The sequence below is a fragment of the Crotalus tigris genome, unplaced genomic scaffold (genome assembly GCF_016545835.1).
Source record: "Crotalus tigris isolate CLP2741 ecotype Arizona unplaced genomic scaffold, ASM1654583v1 scf7180000023830.6690815, whole genome shotgun sequence".
Taxonomy (NCBI): domain Eukaryota; kingdom Metazoa; phylum Chordata; class Lepidosauria; order Squamata; family Viperidae; genus Crotalus; species Crotalus tigris.
The window spans coordinates 5134826-5156300 of record NW_024100214.1 but is presented as its reverse complement, the minus strand read 5'-3'; the positions used below and the strand labels follow the sequence as shown (position 1 = coordinate 5156300).

At 38.8% G+C, this 21475-nt stretch overlaps 1 protein-coding gene across 3 annotated transcripts in view; it reads left to right on the top strand.

The window, feature by feature from the left end:
* The window catches only part of TSPAN4 (tetraspanin 4), a 692998-nt gene that overhangs the window by 436689 nt on the left and 234834 nt on the right, over positions 1-21475 (top strand). For 2 of the 3 annotated variants that reach the window (XM_039321934.1, XM_039321933.1), the window contains one exon: positions 1297-1376. In XM_039321934.1, coding sequence (XP_039177868.1) covers positions 1314-1376 — 63 coding nt within the window. In that variant the 5' untranslated portion in view covers positions 1297-1313. Of the gene's footprint in view, positions 1-487; positions 1377-21475 lie in introns of those variants that run through there. The other variant, XM_039321932.1, reaches the window with a different exon arrangement.

Genomic DNA, 21475 nt, shown 5'->3' with positions numbered 1-21475 from the left:
AGAAGAAACCCTGCATCTCCTGTACTGCTCTGCCCAGGATGAATGGAGAATGCAGCTACCTAGGAGGCAGGACTCTGGGTTTATGCTTAGGCACAGAACGGTAGCTTCCCCACCTGTAGCCTGATTGGTTAAAAGCAGCTCATGTTGGATTTGCTGTGAAGAGGCTAAGGGGAGGGTTTTATTGTAAAGAAGGTGGCGATGTGGAGGGGGGAATAGGGGAGCCTGAGAGTACATTTGATTGGCTGGGGGAGGGGGCTTGAGCTAGAGAGAGTGCTGAGCAGGCATTCATGAGATACGGTGAGGCGAGCGTCTTTCCCCCTGCCTCCCACTTCAGATGCAAGGACAGGCTGGAGCGCTGTGGCTGGGTTAACAGCACAGAGAGGGAGCAGGACTGGATTGGAATCTCAAGAGTGACAGCGCTGCGAATGAAACACCATCCACTTCTTTCCTCTGTCCGAGGGGAGACAGGGAATCGTTTAAAGTGAGCTGAACCATCTCCAGGCAGAGAGCGATGGGACCGAGCGGAGCAGGGCAGGAGAGCTGCTTGCTGTTGGGATAATCTCTGATCTTAGCCTCTTTTCTGTGCAACATCCCTGGTTTCACTGTTTTGGTGTCCTTTTTAATAGCAATGTGGATTGAAGGTTTTATATGGCACTTAGGATAATCAGCAAGACTGTCGCTCTCTTTTGCAAAACCAAACTAGACTATTTCTCTCCCTGGGTGTCTCTCTCTTCTCCCCCCCCCCCACCCTTTTGACTGTGGCACCAAAGATGATGTTTTCTGTGCAGGAAAGACTTCTCCACAAGTAAGCCCAGGGGTTTCCTAACTCCTGGCTGAGCAGGCTTCGGTTCGCCAACGGGCAGCTTTTGCAACTCACTTCACTCCTTGACAGAACCATGGCAGGCAAAAGAACAGCTGGCAGAAAACATTAGGGGAGGGGGGAGGAGGCAAATAAGGAAGTTGCTGAAAGCCTGTCCTTCCCAACAAAATAAAACTGCAAAGATTCTTGTCAATACTATCTCTGGAACACTTTTGACGTCACCATGCGCAGATCTAGCACTGATGAATCAACTTACCATAGGAGCCCTTCTGTGGACAGCAAGGATTACAGTTTTCCCAATGGCGCCTTCCGTCGCTACAGCAGCATGTACGGCGGCCAATTTGGAGCCGCAAGTAACTCTTTTTTTGGATTCCATACCAACCCAGGTCCTAAGGCCACCAAGGCTAAGTACACCTCCCCCAAGGGGAACAAGTATGTGGTCTTTTACTTGGATCTCTCCTTTATTTTTCTTCTAGAACTGAAGAGGTGCAGCATGGCTCACAACTGCCTACAGTGCATTAAGTACCTCATGTTTGTCTTCAACTTGCTCTTCTGGGTGAGTATGTACCTCTGCATGGGTTTATTTAGCCCCTGGGGTGTCTCAACTAGTCTGGGGATAGTTTTCCTCCCAAACTTTTGGGCAGCAAGTAATGGGGAAAATGAGAGCTGGTTGTAGGCATTATACATCACACATGCTGAAGTTGTAGACTGAAGTGACACAATTTTGGATGACACCATTTGAGGCTGTGGGGGTGGGTCTCATGTCTTTGAATGCTCTGCCACATGAGTGCAAGAGAAAGAGAGTCATTCATAGAGAATGCTAACACATTAGCAAGAAATTGGCATGTGTTGTTGCTTCTTACGTGCCGGCAGCTTTTTATGGGAAGGAACATTTTAAAAGACAGAATCCCAACCTTTAGTATGAAGTGGTACAGTCCAGAGTTGTGCCACTTCATTTGCCCCTTTGCTCTGCATAATGGTAGAACCAATCTGGCTTTTCCTACTGAGGGTTGCTCGAGTTAGTCAGGACCAAGAAAATATTGGTCGCGGTTTTGTTTTGTTTTTCTATGTTCTTCATCTGTCTTGTTAATCTGCATCATATCCAGATGCTGTTCTGGAGGCTGGGAATTCATTGCATTTCTTGTTCCATATGAATTTGTGCCCCTGCTTAAGTCTCAAATGTGTTGTTAATTGCTGTGTGGGATCATGTATCTAAACTCAGATTTGCATAGTCTGTTTAAAAGGTGGTCCTAAGCCACAAATTGATGCTATTCTGTGGTGATCAGGAACAATCTGAATCAATGTGTACATTGTGGGAGTGCATATGAAGATAAACGGTGTCCTTGTGACTGATAGTGCCATCAATATTAGGGATACTGCAGGTGGAATTCAAGAGATTAGCAAGGTAGTACCTGATTTTCTGCAGTAAGAAGAGACTTTACAGAACAGGAGAAGACTTACTGGGAAAAATGTGAACTACACATCCGGATAAGTAATTTCCAGTCCTGTGATAAGGTGTCATATTCCCTTATTTGGGAAGAGTATTTGAAAACCCTGACTATAAAGTGACTTTGTTTCTGTGCTGCTTATTCAATTTCCTGTACAGAAATATTGTGTTGGTGGGAAAACATTGACTTGTCCTGATGATCTTTTTATGTATGTATGTATGTATGTATGTGTATATATATATATATATATATATATATATATATATATAAAGACTTGTAGATTTGTAAAGTTGGAAGAGGGCCGTCTAGCCCAATCCCCTTCTCAATGTTGAAATCCAAATTAATAATCCCAAACAGATGGCTTTCCAGCTTCTGTCTGAACACATTATAGGAGAATACATTATTTTTTTTTAAAAAAAAGCAACTGGAGTTGTATTGCTGTTAATTTAATTGCATATTAATTAATTTTGCCCACAGAATACACAATTGTCTTCTTAACACAGTTGGCCGGCATATTTTTGTAGAAAAATAGATAAGTGTAGGTAAATTTACTTTAGAAGGTGTTAAAAGATGCAGTTTACTTGAGTAGGTACTGTATAGCATTCTTTCAAAGGTTTTTCTTTTCAGGAAGCAAAGTTAAAGACTTCTTATACGATTACTCATCACGATATTCTGAATTTAAAGAATAAAAATGTTAAGATTGAGAAACTGACGAGGGCTTAAACAGACCCTATAAGGATGTTTGCATGGAAAACTAACCCAGATCCTCTTTCTTCTTTTTGCCACAAACAAACCTTTCAAGTACATACAAATATTAAGGGGGGAGGAGAAAAAAAACAACAGCTGGGAACTTGTTGGGAGGGAGGGAGGGAGTGTGATGGAATTGCTAGTTACTTTAAAAAGATCAGGCTCAGATTGACCCAGAATCTCCACCTTTCCCCCCCCCCCCAATACATTTTCCTCTTTTGTTTCAAGGCATATGTGTGTGTTCCTCAGTGTTTATTCACTAGTTAATAGATTTTTGTGAAACACAAGGAAGGTCTGGATAAGCTGAAAGAAAGCAAGCATTCAGACTGTTTCCTACTTCCCAATTCTCTGACACAGCTAAGGTCCTAAAGTGTGTAGTTTGTCCCAAGGCTTCTTGAAAAGACAGAGAATCGGATTTGTTGACCTTTTCATCCACCATCTCTTCTCCAGCTCTTACTGATTAGAAAGCTCAATCAACCAATTGAACTATATATGCAGGGGGAAAAAAAATTAGGATAGCCTTCCTTTTAAAAATAACGCCCAGCAAAGACTTAAAGGATATTCTCTGAAATTCTTTCATAAATTCTGCACTGCAGAGAAGGCACAGGTTGGGTTTTTTTTAACTGCTTGTAATGCAGACTTAACAATGGGAATGCTGCAAAGGTTTTTTCTTTTAATTAACAACTTCAAGGAATGCTACTGTAGCATTTCTTGGAAATGATAACTAGAATTATAGCTCTTCTTTTTCTCAAACTCTTCGGCAGAAAGATGCCTGCACATGGAGAGATGCCCGTGTCTCAAGGTTAGATCAGGGAACATACAAGAATTTATTTGTGATGCTAATCCATATTTGAAGTATACTGTCTATAAAAATATTTCAAATTTTAAATTTTTATCTCTTTGGGTACTGGATGTATGTTTGAGTATTTGGTGGGCTAGTGTTCTTTAGCAATATTTAAGAATCTAGGGCAAGATCAGTTTAGAGCTTACATCTTCATTATAGTGCAAATGCTTTCTCCTCCAGCAGTATTCCTAGATAATTTTTAAAAACATTTTACATGTTCCACACAGGAGACTTTTCTCTCTGGCTCAGAGATGCTGCACTACCCATTAAAGTGACAATAGGCAAACACGCTGGCCTCCTTTTAACAAAAATGGGTATGTTGTGAAATGGAGATGAAAGATGTGTCACGTGTGCAGCTGAAGGGCCCATTGTACACCCAATGGTGAACAGATCTGTTATTAGCAGTTGTTGGAAAATGTAATTGTTCTTATGCACCTGAAGATATAGTTCTGCTTGGATGTGATCTGTTCCTAGATATCCCCCCAAAACGCTGCAAATTTTCTATTAATAGCTATGGCTTATAGAAGGCGTTTGGTGCTTTTATTTGCACCACAAACTGTTTCAGTTCTCTTCTCCTCCTCCCCTCCTTCGATCTATCATCTACCTTTGCATCCATCCACCCACCCACCCACCCTTCATTCATTCATTCATTCATTCATTCATTCAAATTCTTTGATTCATTGATTTATTGATTTCTATAGCCTCCCATCTCAGCAAACAACTCTGTATATATTTTTATGGTTGGTTTTGGACCATAAGCAAACAAATAAGCCAAACTGACCTTCACACTAGGACAGTGGTTCTCAACCTTTTTAATGCCGCAACCCCCAACTGGTCGTAAGTCGAGGACTACTCAACCGGTCATAAGTCGAGGACTACTCAACTTATGACCCGTTTGCAGAATGGGACTTTTGGCGGGCTCAGCAGGGCAGAGACAGCCTGTACAATTCCTATTGGCTTTTGAAAGCCAATAAAATTAGACTCTATTCAAGAGAGTCTATTCTATTGGCTTTCAAAAGCCAATAGAATAAAAGGGAGTAGCACAGCTAAGGAAAAGGGGGAAAAAATGGTGGACTGCGTTGTTTGGCGACCCCTGTGAAATGGTCATTCGACCCCAAATGGGGTCCCGACCCACAGGTTGAGAACCACTGATCTAGCAGTATCACCATATTCTCACAATACCATGTACTCACTTATGCCCACCATGCATCTCTTGTTCACTCAAAGTGAAGAGTATTTTAAGCCCACTTGTACTTTTGTATCTAGTTAATGTCAGGTAGGAAGATGGTAGAACTTCCATTTCTATATCTTGCTCTATCTAGTTCACTAATTCTATTCTGGAGTGAACATTTGTATAAATTGGCCTAGTTCCAATATTTTCATTGCAAAGATACACATTTCTTTGTTTCTTATATATTGATCCCCCTCTGCTTTTGAAAACAACAATTTGCCAAGGGACAATGTACAAGGACCACAGCATGCACCAGTAGGGGTTGAGAATTGTGTGTGTGTGTATGTGTCCTTATATTTCTGAAATAGAGGAAAAAAATGAAGTCAAGCAGCTGGGCTCAAGGATAGATGCAAGGTGATGGAATGGACATTTTGTTTGAATTATGCCAATCAGATTGCAGCTCAGTACTTAGCTCAATTATGTTTTGAGCCAAGACAGGTTGCCCAAAAGCAAACTTTTCTAACCAGTTATGATGAAAAATGGTTTTACTCATTGTTGGGTTAGTGATTTTCTAGACATTTTAGGAGATGGGCAATGACATTCATATGGATTATGTTCTAAGAAATGTCAATTATCCAAAAGGAAAGGAAAGAAACAGAGAAATAAATGACTGAAAGTAGAATATATTTGCACACACACGCGTGTGCGCGCACACACAAACACACACATGTGTGTACATATGCCCAGAATAATATTTTGGATTGATGGTTACCCAGAGTACACCCAATGTATGCTTCAGAACATCAGCATGGGTTTCACACAGAAACTATCACATATATAGCTGGGAGATTTGCTTTTCTTTTAAAATAACATATGTATTTTCTCCAGAACTGGTCCTTTTCTGCAATACTATAAAATATGAACATTTCATATCTTTCAGATTCTAACTTTCATAACTTTCAGATTCTAAATTCTTTCTTATATAGTGATGCTTTATATAGCAATGCTTTGGATTTCTCTGGAGAAATCAAGACAAAGCATAGAATAAATTTTGCTGTATTTTTCAGGTCAGCATTAACAATGGCAGGGAAAATTGTTTTGTTGGGGAGGGGTATGGCACTGTTGAATTTTTTTGTGTATACATACATTTGTGTAGGCATATGACTGAATGTATAAGATTTGCAAGTCATGTAAAGGAGATTTTGGGTTTAGAAGTAGAAAGTCTTCAAGTCAACAATCAATGGTTAGATTACGTTTTTTGGAAATAAAATGTATTACTGCAATTCTTATCAGTTTGGAGGACATTCACATTCCATATAGTGTGTTGTGTATAGCTAAAGTCCAGATAGAATAATGGTAGCAATTTCCAGCAAGTGTTGGCTGGAAGATTAACAATTCTTTTGCTAAAAGTAACCCCAACATAGATCTTTGCTGATCAAAGTTGGGGAGAAATATGCTACAGGAGATGGTTGGCAGTCAAAAAATTAAGGAAAGTGTACTAAGATGCAATACTTAGATAGCCAGTTGTGTTCTAGATACAGAATCAGGCCTGGCTGGCTGCATAAGGTGCCACTGTAGTTAATGGAAGACCAAGAGTGTGCCTGGAGATTCAGCTCATGTTGTACCTGGGGAATAGAATACTGATTCTTTTCTCTTATTCCATAATTCAGAGATAGCTCCTTGCCAAAGATGTTATTTTACTACAAAGACTGCAACCTATCATTCAGTCAGAAAGTATTTCAAAGAGGCTATCAGACCTTAAAACAGTGGTTCTTAACATGGGTGATATTGCCCCCCCAGGGGGTGATTTCTTTTTCAGGGGGGCGATGGAACGAAAAGGGCAACACGGGGGCGAAGGAACGAAAAAGGAGCGATATGGGGGCAATGGAGCAAGAAGTTTTGGGGATACTTTTGAGACTTTTTCGTACAGTGAATCGCTGTATATCTGTCATACAAAAACATCAGATTGCTCGCTATTAGTGGATTGAATTATGTTTTCAAATGTTCCTCCAGCTAGCTTCAGTACAAAACATATGTGAATACACATCGCTTATCTTCATGCGCGTTGTGCAGCAGCCTCTACCCATACAGTGGCGCGCCATTGGCCAGAATATGGGGGATATGGGAAAAAGACTGTAAATAAATTATTTGCATCGATATGTCCTGATGACAATTTTAAAGAAAACAAAAAAGTGTTTGCATAAATTGAAGAATTATTTCCTATGTTGTGATTGAGAGGTTATGTTGGGGGAGGGGGGCGATGACAACTTTCTCATTGGCTCAAGGGGGCGATTCATTCAAAAAGGTTAAGAACCACTGCCTTAAAACTGTCAGATTCACCAGAACAGGCCTCTGCTAGAAAAGTTGGGGAAGGTTACAATGGAACAATACAGTCCAAACCTTTCTGCAAATCAGAAGGTTGCCAGTTCAAGAATGGTTGATTTTCCCATTTTAGCACCAATTGAAATATCTAACCCAGTCTGTTGTTAGCAGTACATAGGCAAAGATATCAGTACTGTTGTATTGATCATGGTTAATAGAGATACTTATATGGAAACAAAAGCAGTGATAGAACATGAATTGTTTCAGTAGTATGTCTGACTCCAGAGGGCTAAAGTCTGGAGAATAGTGGACCTACTGTAATTTCCGGCATATAAGACGACTCGGTGTATAAGACGACTCCCGATTTCGGTGCCGATTTCCACACTTTAGAAAGTCGTCTTATACACCGGAAAATATGGTATTTGGAATTTTGAGAACATGCCATAGGTGTTTTTCCCCGAATGACTGTTGTAATGGTCTTACTGTCTCACAAATGTCAGAGGAAATATAGTTGTTTAAAAGCAATGATTTACTGGGATGTTGTTGACTAACCCACTAATCTCCTTCCTCCCCTACTTCCCTTGCTTTGTCCTTTTTCTGGGCAGGTGGGCATATTTCCAAACAAATGACTAGCTAGCTCCATTTTATCCATTGTCCTAAGAAAGCTAACAAAGTTCACTGGGGATCCAGAGGCAGTCTTTGAGACAGAGATGATGCTGGAAAATAGGATTTAGTAAAATGCCACTTTCTCATTAAAAAAAAAAAAAAAAGAAAATGCAATTTAGGAGGAGGGGGGGGAAAGACTCTGGGAGCGATCTGCAGGTACATTGGCACCACTAGAGTGTCACTGGAGACTGGAGATATCTGCTCTTATAAGCTTTTCCATTTAAAATGCTGTCAATTTCCACAAGGGTAGGGTCAGCTATAATTGTATCAATAATTCTTTTGATATTTGAAATTACTAGTGGTACTTATCCTAGATTGGATGGATATGTTTTACTCTGAGTGCTACTTATACCTTGAAACATCATGTGAAATATATAATTTATATCAATTGTATTGTCTTAGTAGTGCTGTATTAATGCATACCAAATTTCCATCAGAGAGATTCCTTACAGGTTATGGCTGGGATTCAACAAACTGAGGAGATTGTTCTGCCTACCTAAGAGACATTAGAATGTACTACCTTTTTTTTTTAACAACAGCTCTACATGCTGTAAAACACATTGCTTTTTGAGTTAAGTATTCTTTCCAAGGCACGTTCCCATAGGACAATAGACTACAGTGATTGAAAACGAATAAAAAATGGTCCATTCTTAGAGTATGTTTGATGTGGTTGTTTCCATCTCACTATTTTTCCTTTAAATTTATTTTAAAAGGTATCCTAAACCTCAACATTTATTTAAGATGTCAGGCAGGTTTCGCAGTCTTTATCTGTTTAGTGCTTATTTGATGGCCAAAGCATGGTTGCTACTCTGTAGGACAGGGGTCTTCAAACTTGGCCCTTTTATGACTTGTGGACTTCAACTCCCAGAATTCCTCAGCCAGCATGCCTGGCTGAGGAATTCTGGGAGTTGAAGTCCACAAGTCATAAAAGGGTCAAGTTTGAAGACTCCTGTTGTAGTGTATGTTGAACTGAATAACTTTAAGAAAGCAAAAGGGACTTTTTCCAAGTTTTTGTGGGCCATTTCTCTTGATCTTGTACAGAGTCACTTGCTGTTTTCATCAGGGTTCTGGTGGGTGAACAATCACTGCTCGCCATTCATTAGTTATTTACCATGTCTCTGAAACAGCATGGCAAACCTAGTGTTATCCTCTTTCCTCAAAATTCTGGTCTTCTTGACCCCAGGCCATAATTTATACTGTTTCCCATTCTGCAAAAACACAACACAAAGAAAGAAAGTCAGGACAATGAAGGGACCTCTTACTTTTGCCCCAATAAGGGCTGAGTACCACTGAGGTACATTAGAGAAAAAAGGCCCAAGCTGTTTTCAAAATGCATCACTGTGTAAAATGTAAATTTATTCCTTCATCCCTCTTTCTCTCTCTTTTAATTTCTGTTGATTGAGCAAATGGTATTTCACTCCATTAGTATGTTTGTATACATACAATAAACATTAGCCACATGGAACTGATAAAATGTTAAGCAGTACAAATTATGAAATAGGGGATAAAACTCCTATTTTTATGATTTCCAGGAATACACACACACAGAGAGACACACACACATCACCCTTAATTATATAATTTCAGCAAACGTGTGAGTTGTAGATACTAATTAGTAGCATCATGTTTCTGAGTCTGATGAAATAGATTAAGTATTTAGAGCAGGGGTTTTCAAACTCCGCCCTTGAGTGCCTGGCTGAGGAATTCTGGGAGTTGAAGTCCATGGGTCATAAAGGGGCCGAATTTGAAGACCCCTGATTTAGAGAACATATTTTGAGTGAAACTAAACAGAATAAGAGAGTTGGAAGGGACTTTGGAGGTCATCTAGTCCAACTCCCTGCTCAGGCAGGAAACCCTATACCAGTGATGGCAATCCTTTTAGAGACTGAGTGCCCAAACTGTAACCCCAAACCCACTTATGCATTGCCGAGTGCTGGGTGGGTGTGGACCATTGGCCGGGTGTAGCCCATTGGGTGGGCATGGCCCATTGGGTGGGTGTGGCTGTGGTGGTAGCAGCAGACTGGGACGACAACACACATGCCCACAGAGAGGGTTCTGAGTGCCGTCTCTGGCACCTGTGCTATAGGTTCGCCACCACTGCCCTATACCATTTCAGACAAATGGGCTGTCTAGTCTCTTCTTAAAAACTTCCAGTGTTGGAGCATTCACAGCTTCTGGAGGCAGGCTGTTCCACTGATTAATTGTTCTAACTGTCAGGAAATTTCTCCTTAAGTCTAGGTTGCTTCTCTCTTTGATTAGTTTCCATCTGTTGCTTCTTGTCCTGCATTCAGGTGCTTTGGAGAATCTTACAAAGTATATTACAATAACAAAACAAGAAACATTTGCTTTTTGGTAAATGGATCAAAATTGGAAGTTTCCAGCCAGTTTGTATATTATAACCTACCAGTTTATCTGTCCATCAATCAATGCACCAAAAAAGATAGTTCCCCAATATTTTGTCACTCTACACTATAATTTCTAAAAAAAAAAAGGAAATAATATTGGGGAAGATCGATAAGCTTCATTTCTAGCTTTTTTATTTTTATGGGTAGAGACTAGGCTTAGTATCCATTCCCATTAATACAATGAAGGAGTCCTTTACTTCCATATTTGTATCTACAAAAAGGTGCTGAATTGGGAAGCTTGCCATAATAAAGTCAATACTTTCTTACTCCACAACTAAGATGTGATGCAAAAATTCGTATAAAAATATTATGCAGTACATCTCGGCACGGGAATATGGAAATCTTCTGCTTATAACTGAAATTTACTTAAACAGACAAATAGGAAACAAGAATTTTGGGTCAGCATGATGGGTGTCTGTATATGTAAAAATGTGGCCCAGATTTTCTAACTGCCAGAAACCTGCTGTCTTACCATTTCTTGGGCGATACCACTTCATCCCAAGTCAAGTCAAATCCGATTAGATTAATTAGATAATATTAACCTTGTTTCCAATAATGTAAGCTTCCTTATTTACCTGGGATTTGGGTTTGATCAAAGAGTGTGATGTGTGATGTGTGGGCCTTTGTCCAACTATAAGAAATACGTGTGAGATTGAACAGTATATAAACCTCACAGTGTATCAATCAGTGCAGCTTGTCTGGCTTATATTATTTTTTCCTATTTAGAGAAAGCAAAATAAATAGGAGATTGTTGGGGGGATTTTGTTTTTGGGCATCACTTCAGCTGGCATGCCAGTCTGCTGCCCTTATTAGGATTTGTGTTGAAATGTCAGGGTCAATCGCCTTAATCTCTGGGACAGGAAAAGCCTCTAAAAATGAGGCAATCCAGTCTGCGCTTAACTGTAGGGGGTAGTTTAATCCTAAAATCAATAACTTACTGGCTGTGGGGTGGATAAAGGATTCTCTCTTGGGTGGACTCAGTGGCGTCCATCTGCACATAACCACGTGGTGGCGCTAGAAAGGCTTCTCACTTAAATCATCTGAAATCACTTCTTAGAGTTAAATAAATGAGAGAAGCACCATGCCCTTTGCATCTCTGTGGGCTCATTTTTAATGTTTTAAATTACTTTTAGTTGAATGGCAAAGTTAAATCTCATCATGGATTCCATTGGGCTAATCAAACGACAGGAGAAATATCTGTGGTGTTGATGGGCTAAAGGTTTTCAAATGAATTTTGTTATTTCTCAAAGATATGCAGATTTGGAATGATCATGTTACAGAATAAAGAATAACAGAGTTGGAAGGGAGAATAGGTCCATCCCCTTTTCACAGTGACAGCCCCTCAAATATTGGAAGACTGCGATTATGTCATATCTAGTCCTTCCCTTTGTTAGACTAGAGGTACCCAGTTCCTGCAACCATTCATCATACGGTTTACCTTCCAGTCCTTTAATCATCTTTGTTGCTTTTTTCTGCACCTTTTCTAGAATCTGTATGAAGTATGAATAGCATCTTTTTTGTATCGTGGTGACCAAAACTGGACTCAGTATTCCAAGTGTGGTCTGATTAGCGATACTTGCACTTCAAGTAAGCTCAAAACTCAGGGTATACTTTATTTCGCAAGAACTATGCAAACATTTTGAAGCTAAAGTAGAATATTGAACTAAGGGAATTTTCTTCATTATGTATTGAAGACCAACGTGAGGAGACAGAAGTGAATATAGGAGAATCCATTCCCTCTATCTTTATTTCAACAAGTCTATCTTGAGGAGATATTTATGGAAGAATTTTTATTTATATTGGAAAAATACGAGCAGGTCAAAATGTCCAGTTCAAGACCTAGTGAAACAATTTATTTCATTCTTGAAAATTAAGATGAGAGGGCTGGGAGTGAAAAAAAATCATATCTCACCTTCTTTCAAAAATTTCTCAGACTTCAATGTGAGGACATGTGCACACAGGTATTTCCTTCCATAGGTGAGTGCACTTTTTAAAAGTTAATATTGGAAGAGGAAATTAAGTGGGGACAGTCGGATATTCTCATATAACCACTGTGAATCATATTTCATGATGTCTAGAAAAAATGTGGCAGAAGACATACTGTACATTTCTTCATTATTATTCTCTATGACAAATGGCAGTTGCTTGAATATAGGAGAAAATAATTAAGTGGACGATCTTTCACATTGCTTTCCTTTGGTTTTATATATATATATATATTCTGAGGTTTTCGCGGGTGTTTGTATGTAGGTCTTTGGTTATTCGGGTTTTCTCCCATGTCAAATTGGAAGTGTCTTGGCGATGTTTCGACGAAGTCTCATTCATCATCTTCAGGCTGGTATTTTCGGCTTCGTGCTTCTAGGAGCAATGTGTGATTGTAGCTGTTTCTTCCTTTTAACTGCCAGTGAGGGTATGAACTGATTGGATGAGAGCTTGGCTGTGTTCTGATTGGATGGAGGTGTGTTCTGATTGGTTAGGAGCTTGGCTGTGCTTTGATTGGATGGGGGGTTGGCTGTGCTCTGATTGGTTGGGGGAGTGTTCTCTTTGGGTGGGGGCTTTGTTGTGCTCAGGTTAGTCTGAGTTGCATGGGAATGTGAGATGGTGAGCTGCATTGCTATTGTTTGGCTTTGCGTTCGTGGTCGTGCCTCATCTTCATGGTGGGTGTCAGTTTGCTTCATGTATGGATTGGAGGGGTTTAAAGTGGCTAATGATGCAGCTGTGGTCTGGCTTCTAGTTTGTGGTCGTGCCTCATCATCGGTGTGGGTTTGGGTTTGCATTTTGCGTGGATGTGTGGTGGTGACATCCTGTGTGCTTTTGTGAGTGTGGGTCTGGTGTCATTCTTTGTGTTAGGGACTTGTTTGTCAATAAGGGTGGGTTTCCAAATGGCTGGTAGGTGGGAGGTATCATCTCGTTTGTTCATGCTGTGTGGGCGTTTTTCTATCTCGATGGCTTCTCTGATTATTCTGTTATTAAAGTGTTCATATATATATATATTTGTTTGTTTGTTTTTGTCCTATATATAATTTATTCAGGAGCAATAGATGGCACTGTGAACTGAGTCATTGGAACAGAGCAACTGCCTCTCAAGCAGGCAATTTTAGAACCCAAATTTTTTTTACTGTAGGAGCAGGTGGGATGGAAGGAGAGGATATAGAGCAAGAATAGGTATTACTTAACAATATTGCTTTATGTTCCTTGTATAAAACAAGGTTGAAAAAATATGTCCAGGGAGAAATACTTAAAATGGTTGGCTAAATTATTGAGCGCCCACAGTATTATCAGAGTAAATACTAAAAAATATGTCCAGGGAGAAATACTTAAAATGGTTGGCTAAATTATTGAGCGCCCACAGTATTATCAGAGTAAATACTAAACATGTTCACATTTCCTGAAAGGAACAGTGATCTCTAAGTATGTTTCTGTTAACACAACAACCACTGATATTTTAATGAAACATCATGTGGTATTGTCTGCGGACACCAGTAATGTATTCCCTATCATATTTGGATTAGGACTAGAATCAGCCATGTCTCCTGCACAAAGGAGGAGAGGAGGCCTCCCTCTGTTAATCTTGCTTGATTTCTCATTTAATACTATTGGCCAGATTGTTGTTTCTGGACTCTCTGTGAGAGTTTGGTTATAATAGTTCTCCTGCTCCTAGTGGCAGGAGGGAAGAAACGTATTGGGCAACTACTCCCTTGGGCTGTGCCAGCTAAGGTACAGGGTAACTACAAGGTGCCATTTTGTCACCACGGTATTAAGTGACAAGTATGAATAGGTAGGAATGAGACATAAGAATGCAGAATAAGTGACTGGGTCATTCAGAGACCGAGAATGAAAAAAATAGAGATTGATTATTGTGCATTTGCTTAGGAAAAAGTCTCTTATCTACTATATCAGCGGTTCTCAACCTGTGGATCCCGACCCCATTTGGGGTCGAATGACCATTTTACGGGGGTTATCAAACAATGCAGTCCGCCATTTTTTTCCCCTTTTCCTTAGCTGTGCTACTCCCTTTTATTCTATTGGCGTTTGAAAGCCAATAGAATAGACTCTCTTGAATAGAGTCTAATTCTATTGGCTTTCAAAAGCTAATAGGAATTGTCCAGGCTGCCCTGCTGAGCCCGCCAAAAGTCCCATTCTGCAAACGGTGCTGCAAGTTGTCTGCAGCGAAGGCGAGCTGTCTGGAAGTTTCCACCCCTCCTTGCTGAGCAACTACTAAAAATGTAAGTAAAAGAGGGCTAGGGGTGGGAGGTGGGAGGCCGGCGGGCACAGGGAGGGTTGCTGGCACGCGTGATGCCCGGCGGGTGCCTTACCTCCCTTCGGCTGGGCCAGCTGGTGGCCCAGCTGGTGGTCGCCCTATGCCGTCGCTGCCTCTGGCCAGCTACACCTTGGCCAGCGCAGGGGGCGGCACTACACATGCGTGGTGCTCTCAGGCAGGGAAAGTCCTTGATTTACGACCAGTTGGGTAGTCCTTGACTTACGACCGGTTGCGTAGTCCTCGACTTATGACCGGTTGGGTAGTCCTCGACTTACGACCGGTTGGGTAGTCCTCGACTTACGACCAGTTGGGGGTTGCGGCATTAAAAAGGTTGAGAACCACTGTACTATATGTACAGATGGAAAAGAATAAATCTAAATCTAAAAGCATGACTGATTTGGTTGTTTATGATGACAGAGTAAGAGAATTAGTAAAGGAAATGGAGATGATGAAAGGTTTTGAATGTGAGATTAGACTATTTTTTGGTAATGTCAGAAGCAGATGATGGGAAACAAATGGACAAGGAAGAAAAGAAAAAGGGGGAAGAAATGAGAGTGAAAGTAGAACATTTGCAGGAAAAGAAAATCTAAATGTTATATAAATAAAGGTTAGTATTAATCTCCCAGTTAAATTAATGGAATGAGGAAAGAACATAGAGAAGCTGCCTGGAATTGAGTTTAAATAATTATTTTGTGCAATGATGCTAATGCAAAAATAGGAAAAAGGATGCTTCATTGAATGATGAAGTGAAAGATTGTAAGGAAAAAAATGCACCTTAGAAAGAAATTGTAAAAATATACATGAAAGAATGTTGCAAAGATGAGCATGAGAGAAAGTTAGTGCATAATGTATATATAAAGAAAAAGATTTTAAATATTGGAAGGAATGTTCTATAGATGATTGTGGGAATATCCTAAACAATAGAATGGAAATTAATGCTATTAAGTTTAGTATTCAATGAAAAATTAAGGAAATTGAAATTTAAAAAATGAAACTGGCAAAGCTGCAGTTGCAGATTTCTGAGTGAGAAATAATGAGCAAAATTTGGGAAGTCCACTCTATGCTGGGAATGGACCAGATTGAAGCAAGTCACTGAGAAATGTATGAATATGCAAAAAATATAATATACATTTGTTGATTTAGAAAATTAAAAATCTAAACATTTTTTTTATGGAAAGGATTCTTTATAATTAATTCCAAAACCTTCCAAATTTATTTAATTTGTTTATAATTTTCTAAGGTCAAAATCTTACTTAGCTTTTTTGCTGTTTATCTCATTTTTTTAAAAAAAAATTAAACATATGGTTGAATTTTTCTTTCATTAAGGATTGAAGGAAAACTCACCTGGCATTTTCAAACTCAAACGGAAGGACTCTAATAGCTTAAAAGTAGTTAACAAACAATTTCTGAACATGATTAGAAAAGCAAGTTTGTGAACTAAGTGTCCTTTAAAAGGCATAGACCAGGGGTCTTCAAACTTGGCTCTTTTATGACTTGTGGATTTCAACTTCCAGAATTCCTCAGCTAGGCATGCTGGCTGAGGAATTCTGGGAGCTGAAGTCCACAAGTCATAAAAAGGCCAAGTTTGAAGACCCCTGGCATAGACCTTGGTTGCAAGCAAGATAGCTATTCCCATCATCTTGCAGTGCTCAAAATCTTTCAGGGACTGCCATCTTGCCTTCATGCAAAGCAGCAACTGTTCGGCGCTCTTGTAATTGATCTCTTGTCCTTGCCTTCTTTGGAGAGGCTCCAAAGAGTAAGTCTACTCACTGACTGTTTATTCTTTTCAGAGAAAGTCTTCTTTTTGTGGCGCCAACTTCAGTCTGACATTTCTTCCTCTGAAATTTCCCCCCCCTTTTTTTTGAACATGGCTTTTCTTCTCTGCACACACATAAGAAGTGAGCAGAATTCACATTGGAACACAGGAACGCATGTTATCCTTTGGACAAGAGTCTCCAATTCAGCATGTGCCTCTTTATGAAAAAGTAATAAATTGGCTAAGAGGAAGGAGAAGACTTAAGAAAGCTTGGTTAGAAAAAAAATGTTAAAATCTTTAGAAAAGAGAAAATAAAGAACAAAAGATAATTTATGATCAGTGTACCAACATGGGGGAAGCAGGAAATCGTTTGTGTGGACAGAAAGGTATGAAGATGTAGAGTGAATGGGATTGGAATAGCCTAGATTTAGTTGCAGTGTGAGAGATTGCAAGGAAGTTGAGAAAGAAATGGGAGGACATAAACAACCTACAGGTGGAAGAATTCATTAATAGCTTCCTTAGTAAATAGCAGCTCAATCTGGGTTGCAGAAGGCCCAGAAAGCTCCAAAAAAGAGATTCCAAACTTTTAAATGACTGCCTTAATGAACTCCCTATAAAAAGCAAGTTGGAGGTTCTTGTCATAATTTGATTGATAGTACCCTGCTGTAAAGAGCTTGAAGTGTTTTCTTTTCATATTTGATGCCTTTAACCAGGGGTTTTCAAACTAGGCCCTTTTATGACTTGTGAACTTTAACTCCCAGAATTCCTCAGCCAGCATGCCTGGCTGAGGAATTCTGGGAGTTGAAGTCCACAAGTCATAAAAGGGCCAGGTTTGAAGACCCCTGCCTTTAACTTACTTTGTTTTTTATTTCCTTCTTTTTCTATGTTTTGCATAATATTGCTTATCCCACAAGGCAATAGCTTGATGGGTGGGCAGTCGGTTATACCACACTGAAGCATTTGCATTGACTGCCTGATAAATCCCGAGACAGGTTCAATGCTTTGCCCATGACATTCAAATCTTGAGAAATTTAAGATATCTGAACATACGATTCTGTTCAGTCAAGGTTTAATTTATGCAAGAAGGTGATGCTACGGTACATTTAATATATACTAACTTTAGATTTTTATTTTGTTTCTTCTTTTTTTAAAAAAAGTATCATTATTTTCTCTCATTTTGGTTTGTTTTTATTGTTTATTATTCTATCCAGTTATTGTTTTCCTTTTTTTCTTATAGATAAGCAAAAAAAGATTAAATTACAAAAGACAAGAGTTAAAACAGTTTGGGGCAAGGATGCTTGGCTGACCATAGTTATCCACTTACTCATTCCCTAAGAACATTGGGGTGGGTCCTGCTGCATCTATCAAGATTGGCAAGGCATCATTTTGCAGTTACTCATGGGAGGCCTTCTCTATGGTGGGAGCTGCAATGCCCTTCCCTCTGAAAATCATGAAGTCCCTACATTTCATTATTTAGATGCCCCGTGAAAACTTTTATTAGGAATATGTTGAATGGCTCACTTTTTTTTTCTTTTGCTTTCCCCTATCAATGAATATTGTTCTTTTCTTTTTTACAGATATTGTTTTAACATATTGCTTTTCCTAGCTGCCTTTTTTTTTTACTGTAAACTTCTCTGATATGTGATTGATAAGCATATCAGTTAAATAAATAATAGCTTGCTCCAGAAAGAGTTCTTAAAATAGCAATCTAATTACCTTTGCCAGTGTAAATACTGCTTGCTATAAACGGGACATCCTTTATTCATATTTTCCCAAATTTTGTTAACGGATAGTATGTTGAAGCAAACTCAATGCATGAGCAACTGCCTGTGAAAAATGCTGCTGTGGCATTTGCAAAAATAAGACATATTTTCAAGTTGATTGTTTTTTAAGGATCTGACCCTAATTTTATGAAAACCTTTAGAAAAACTATTGGGCTTATTGCCATGTCCCACTATATTTGGAAGGGAGGGGGCAAGGAGGTTAGTTGGCATGAGGTAATTAGTTATCTAACTTTGTAGGAGGCCTACAAAGCCTAGCTGTGTATGGAGAGGAGCTACTGTGTAAAGGCAAAGGACATGCTTGTACCAGATCCAGCCTGCATTTGAAGCAGGTATTCTGAGGTATAGATTGATCCACCAGCTCAGATTCTGCTCATCCTAATTCCACTGAAGAGTCACACAATAGTTTCTTTTTTTAACCATGACTAGCATTTGTTTGTAACTATAACTGGAATGGTAGGCATACAATGAAAACATCTATTTGACGGTATGATGCCTTTGTCCTTCTAGTTTTGGCTAAACCAGGATCTCAAATATGATTTTTAGAATAGAAAATCATATGCTCTGGAGAGAAATTCCTTGTGTGTCTAAACACACTTGGCCAAATAAGCCTATTCTGTCCTGTCCTATCCTATCCTATCCTATCCTATCCTATCCTATCCTATCCTATCCTATCCTATCCTATCCTATCCTACCGTGATTTTTCTTTTTAAAATTCATGCTGACAAAGCCTTTTCTTTTTTTTCTTTTTAAAATATGTTTTATTGATTTTAACATACACCTTAATATTTGGTAAACATTGTGTTGTCTGGGTTAATGTTTAAAAAACAATCAATAACAATTAATTTCTATAATTCCATAGTCCATATGATAGCTTTACATGATTTCCTCTTCTTCCAATAATATTCTCTTTTGCCAACCTTAAATTAATACAATTCTTATTTAAATAAATGACAATTAAATATAAACATTTTTCTCATGTTTCTGCAAGTAACAACCACATCAATATAAAGCTTCTTTTCATTTATCATCTTGATTGCCTCATCATAGGTCCTGTTTACATTCTTATTTAAATTTGTTTTCCCCACAATATTCAAAACATTCTTTTTTTTCATTTTATTTTTTTCTTATAGATAAGCAAAAAAAAGATTAAATTATAAGACTTTGGTCTGATAATGTGTTCTGCAGGCAGTCATCAGATGTCAACAGTGATCTGAAGTCACCCCCACCCACCCCCACACAAAATATTTAAGAAGACAACATGTCGCCTGTAATTCTACCTACCCAGCACAAAAGTCTTCTCTTTGACGCTTCCAAATGCAGTTCACCTATCTTAGCCTGAATAGAGGAGTTTCCCAGAGTCCTCTACCTGTTGTTCGCTTTTTTCTATATTTTTTCCTATTGCTTTTCCCCATATACAATATATCTATATGTCTATGGTGTATTTTTATCTGTTCTTTGCTCTGATTCCTGGATAAAACATACAGATGAATCTGTCAGTTTTACTTTTCTATTTTCAGTCTTTTAAAAATTTCCATCCTGTAAAATGGAGACATTTGGGGATTTTGGTAAAAATAAACAATGCAACCTGACAGCTTCTTTGAAGGTTCCTACCATGTACATTTGTTACTTGGAGAGTCCATCCTACTAATCTTAAATTTTTCCTTTGTGTTTCTTACATTTTCTTTCAATCAATCGGAATAGAGCTGGAAGGGACCTTGGAGGTCTTCTAGTCCAGCTCCCTGCTCAAACAGGAGACTCTATATCATTTCAGACAAGTGGCTATCCAGTCTGTTCTTAAAAACCTCCAGTGATGGAGCTCCCACAACTTCTGAAGGCAAGCTGTTCCACTGGTTAATTGTTCTCACTTAATTCAAGGTTGCTTCTCTCCTTGATTAGTTTCCATCCTTTGTTTCTTGTCTTGCCTTCTGATGCTTTGGAAAATAAGTTGATCCCCTCCTCTTTGTGGCAACCTCTCAAATATTGGAATACTGCTATCATATCATCCCTAGTCCTTTTAATAGGTTAATCACCTTTTAACTTCAAGAGAACTAGCAATCTTTTCTCTGTGCAGCATTCTTATTTGAAATTAGGCAGGTTTCAGCTGCTACTTCAGTCTGGACTGAAATTTGAAAATTCATCAGTATTAATAACATTATAGATATTCCCTGACACAACATTGCACTAAATTTAGAGCTAATTTAGAGAATTTTTCATTTTGTTTTCCCAGATGCTTGATCTTTGGATATATTCAGAGTTGCATAAGCAATAAATTATTTTCCAAGACAATTGTGAAGACAATTTGTATGATTGTAATTATGAATACCTAGGCTGGGTCTCCCAAAGGTGCTTTTTTACGAGGCAACTGGACTTTGTTTTTCTTTGAAGACATTTTGCTTCTCATCTAAGAAGCTTCTTTAGCTTCTTAAATGAAGAGTTGAAGTAATTTCTTGGATGAAAAATGAAACATCTTGAAAGAAAAACAAGAAAGTCCAGTTGCCTCGTTAAAAAGCATCTTTGAGATAACTATGACCTGGATGACTGAGAATCTCCATAGACATCTAAGTTGGATCTATTTCCTTCCATCAGTAAGATTCTGTTTACAAATAGACTGCAATCTCTCCCCCTCCCCTCCCCCCTCCTCCCATCTATATTTTGAACACCTTCATATGAACTTACTTTGCCTTTGCTCCTAATTTGCTGTGCCCCTTTTATTTAGAACGTGATCTTTTGGAATCATCACATTGCATTGGAGAAGATGTTTTCCTTACTGCTACTATTATGCTGAATTGAGACTTTTCCAGTGATATATCTGGTATAACTTTGGATACCCTGTTAAAATCCTGAGAACTTCGTTTGCAAGCTTTGATAATTGCATAGTATTTGTGGCAGCAGGATCAGGGAACTGAAAAAAGACAAATCAAAACAACCAGTTTTATTATGTTCCCAGAGTCTAATGTTTCTAAAACACTCCTCTGAGGTACAGATTTATGATTTGATACTTGTGTTTTTGACTGCAATAGAGTTGATTACCCTCTGGATTAACAGAATTTTAAAAGGAATGAGGTTTTTTGAACTTTATAGCAAATTCTCACTATAATAATGTTCTCTGGTGCTTTTATCAATTTCTTGCTGTAATTGATTAGGTCTCTGACAGCATCCAGCTCATCCTTCAGAGATTATCATTTCTTCTGAAGAATAGGAAACCTATTTTGATTTTCTTTAAGAGTCAGCAGTATCAGGATTATGAAGAG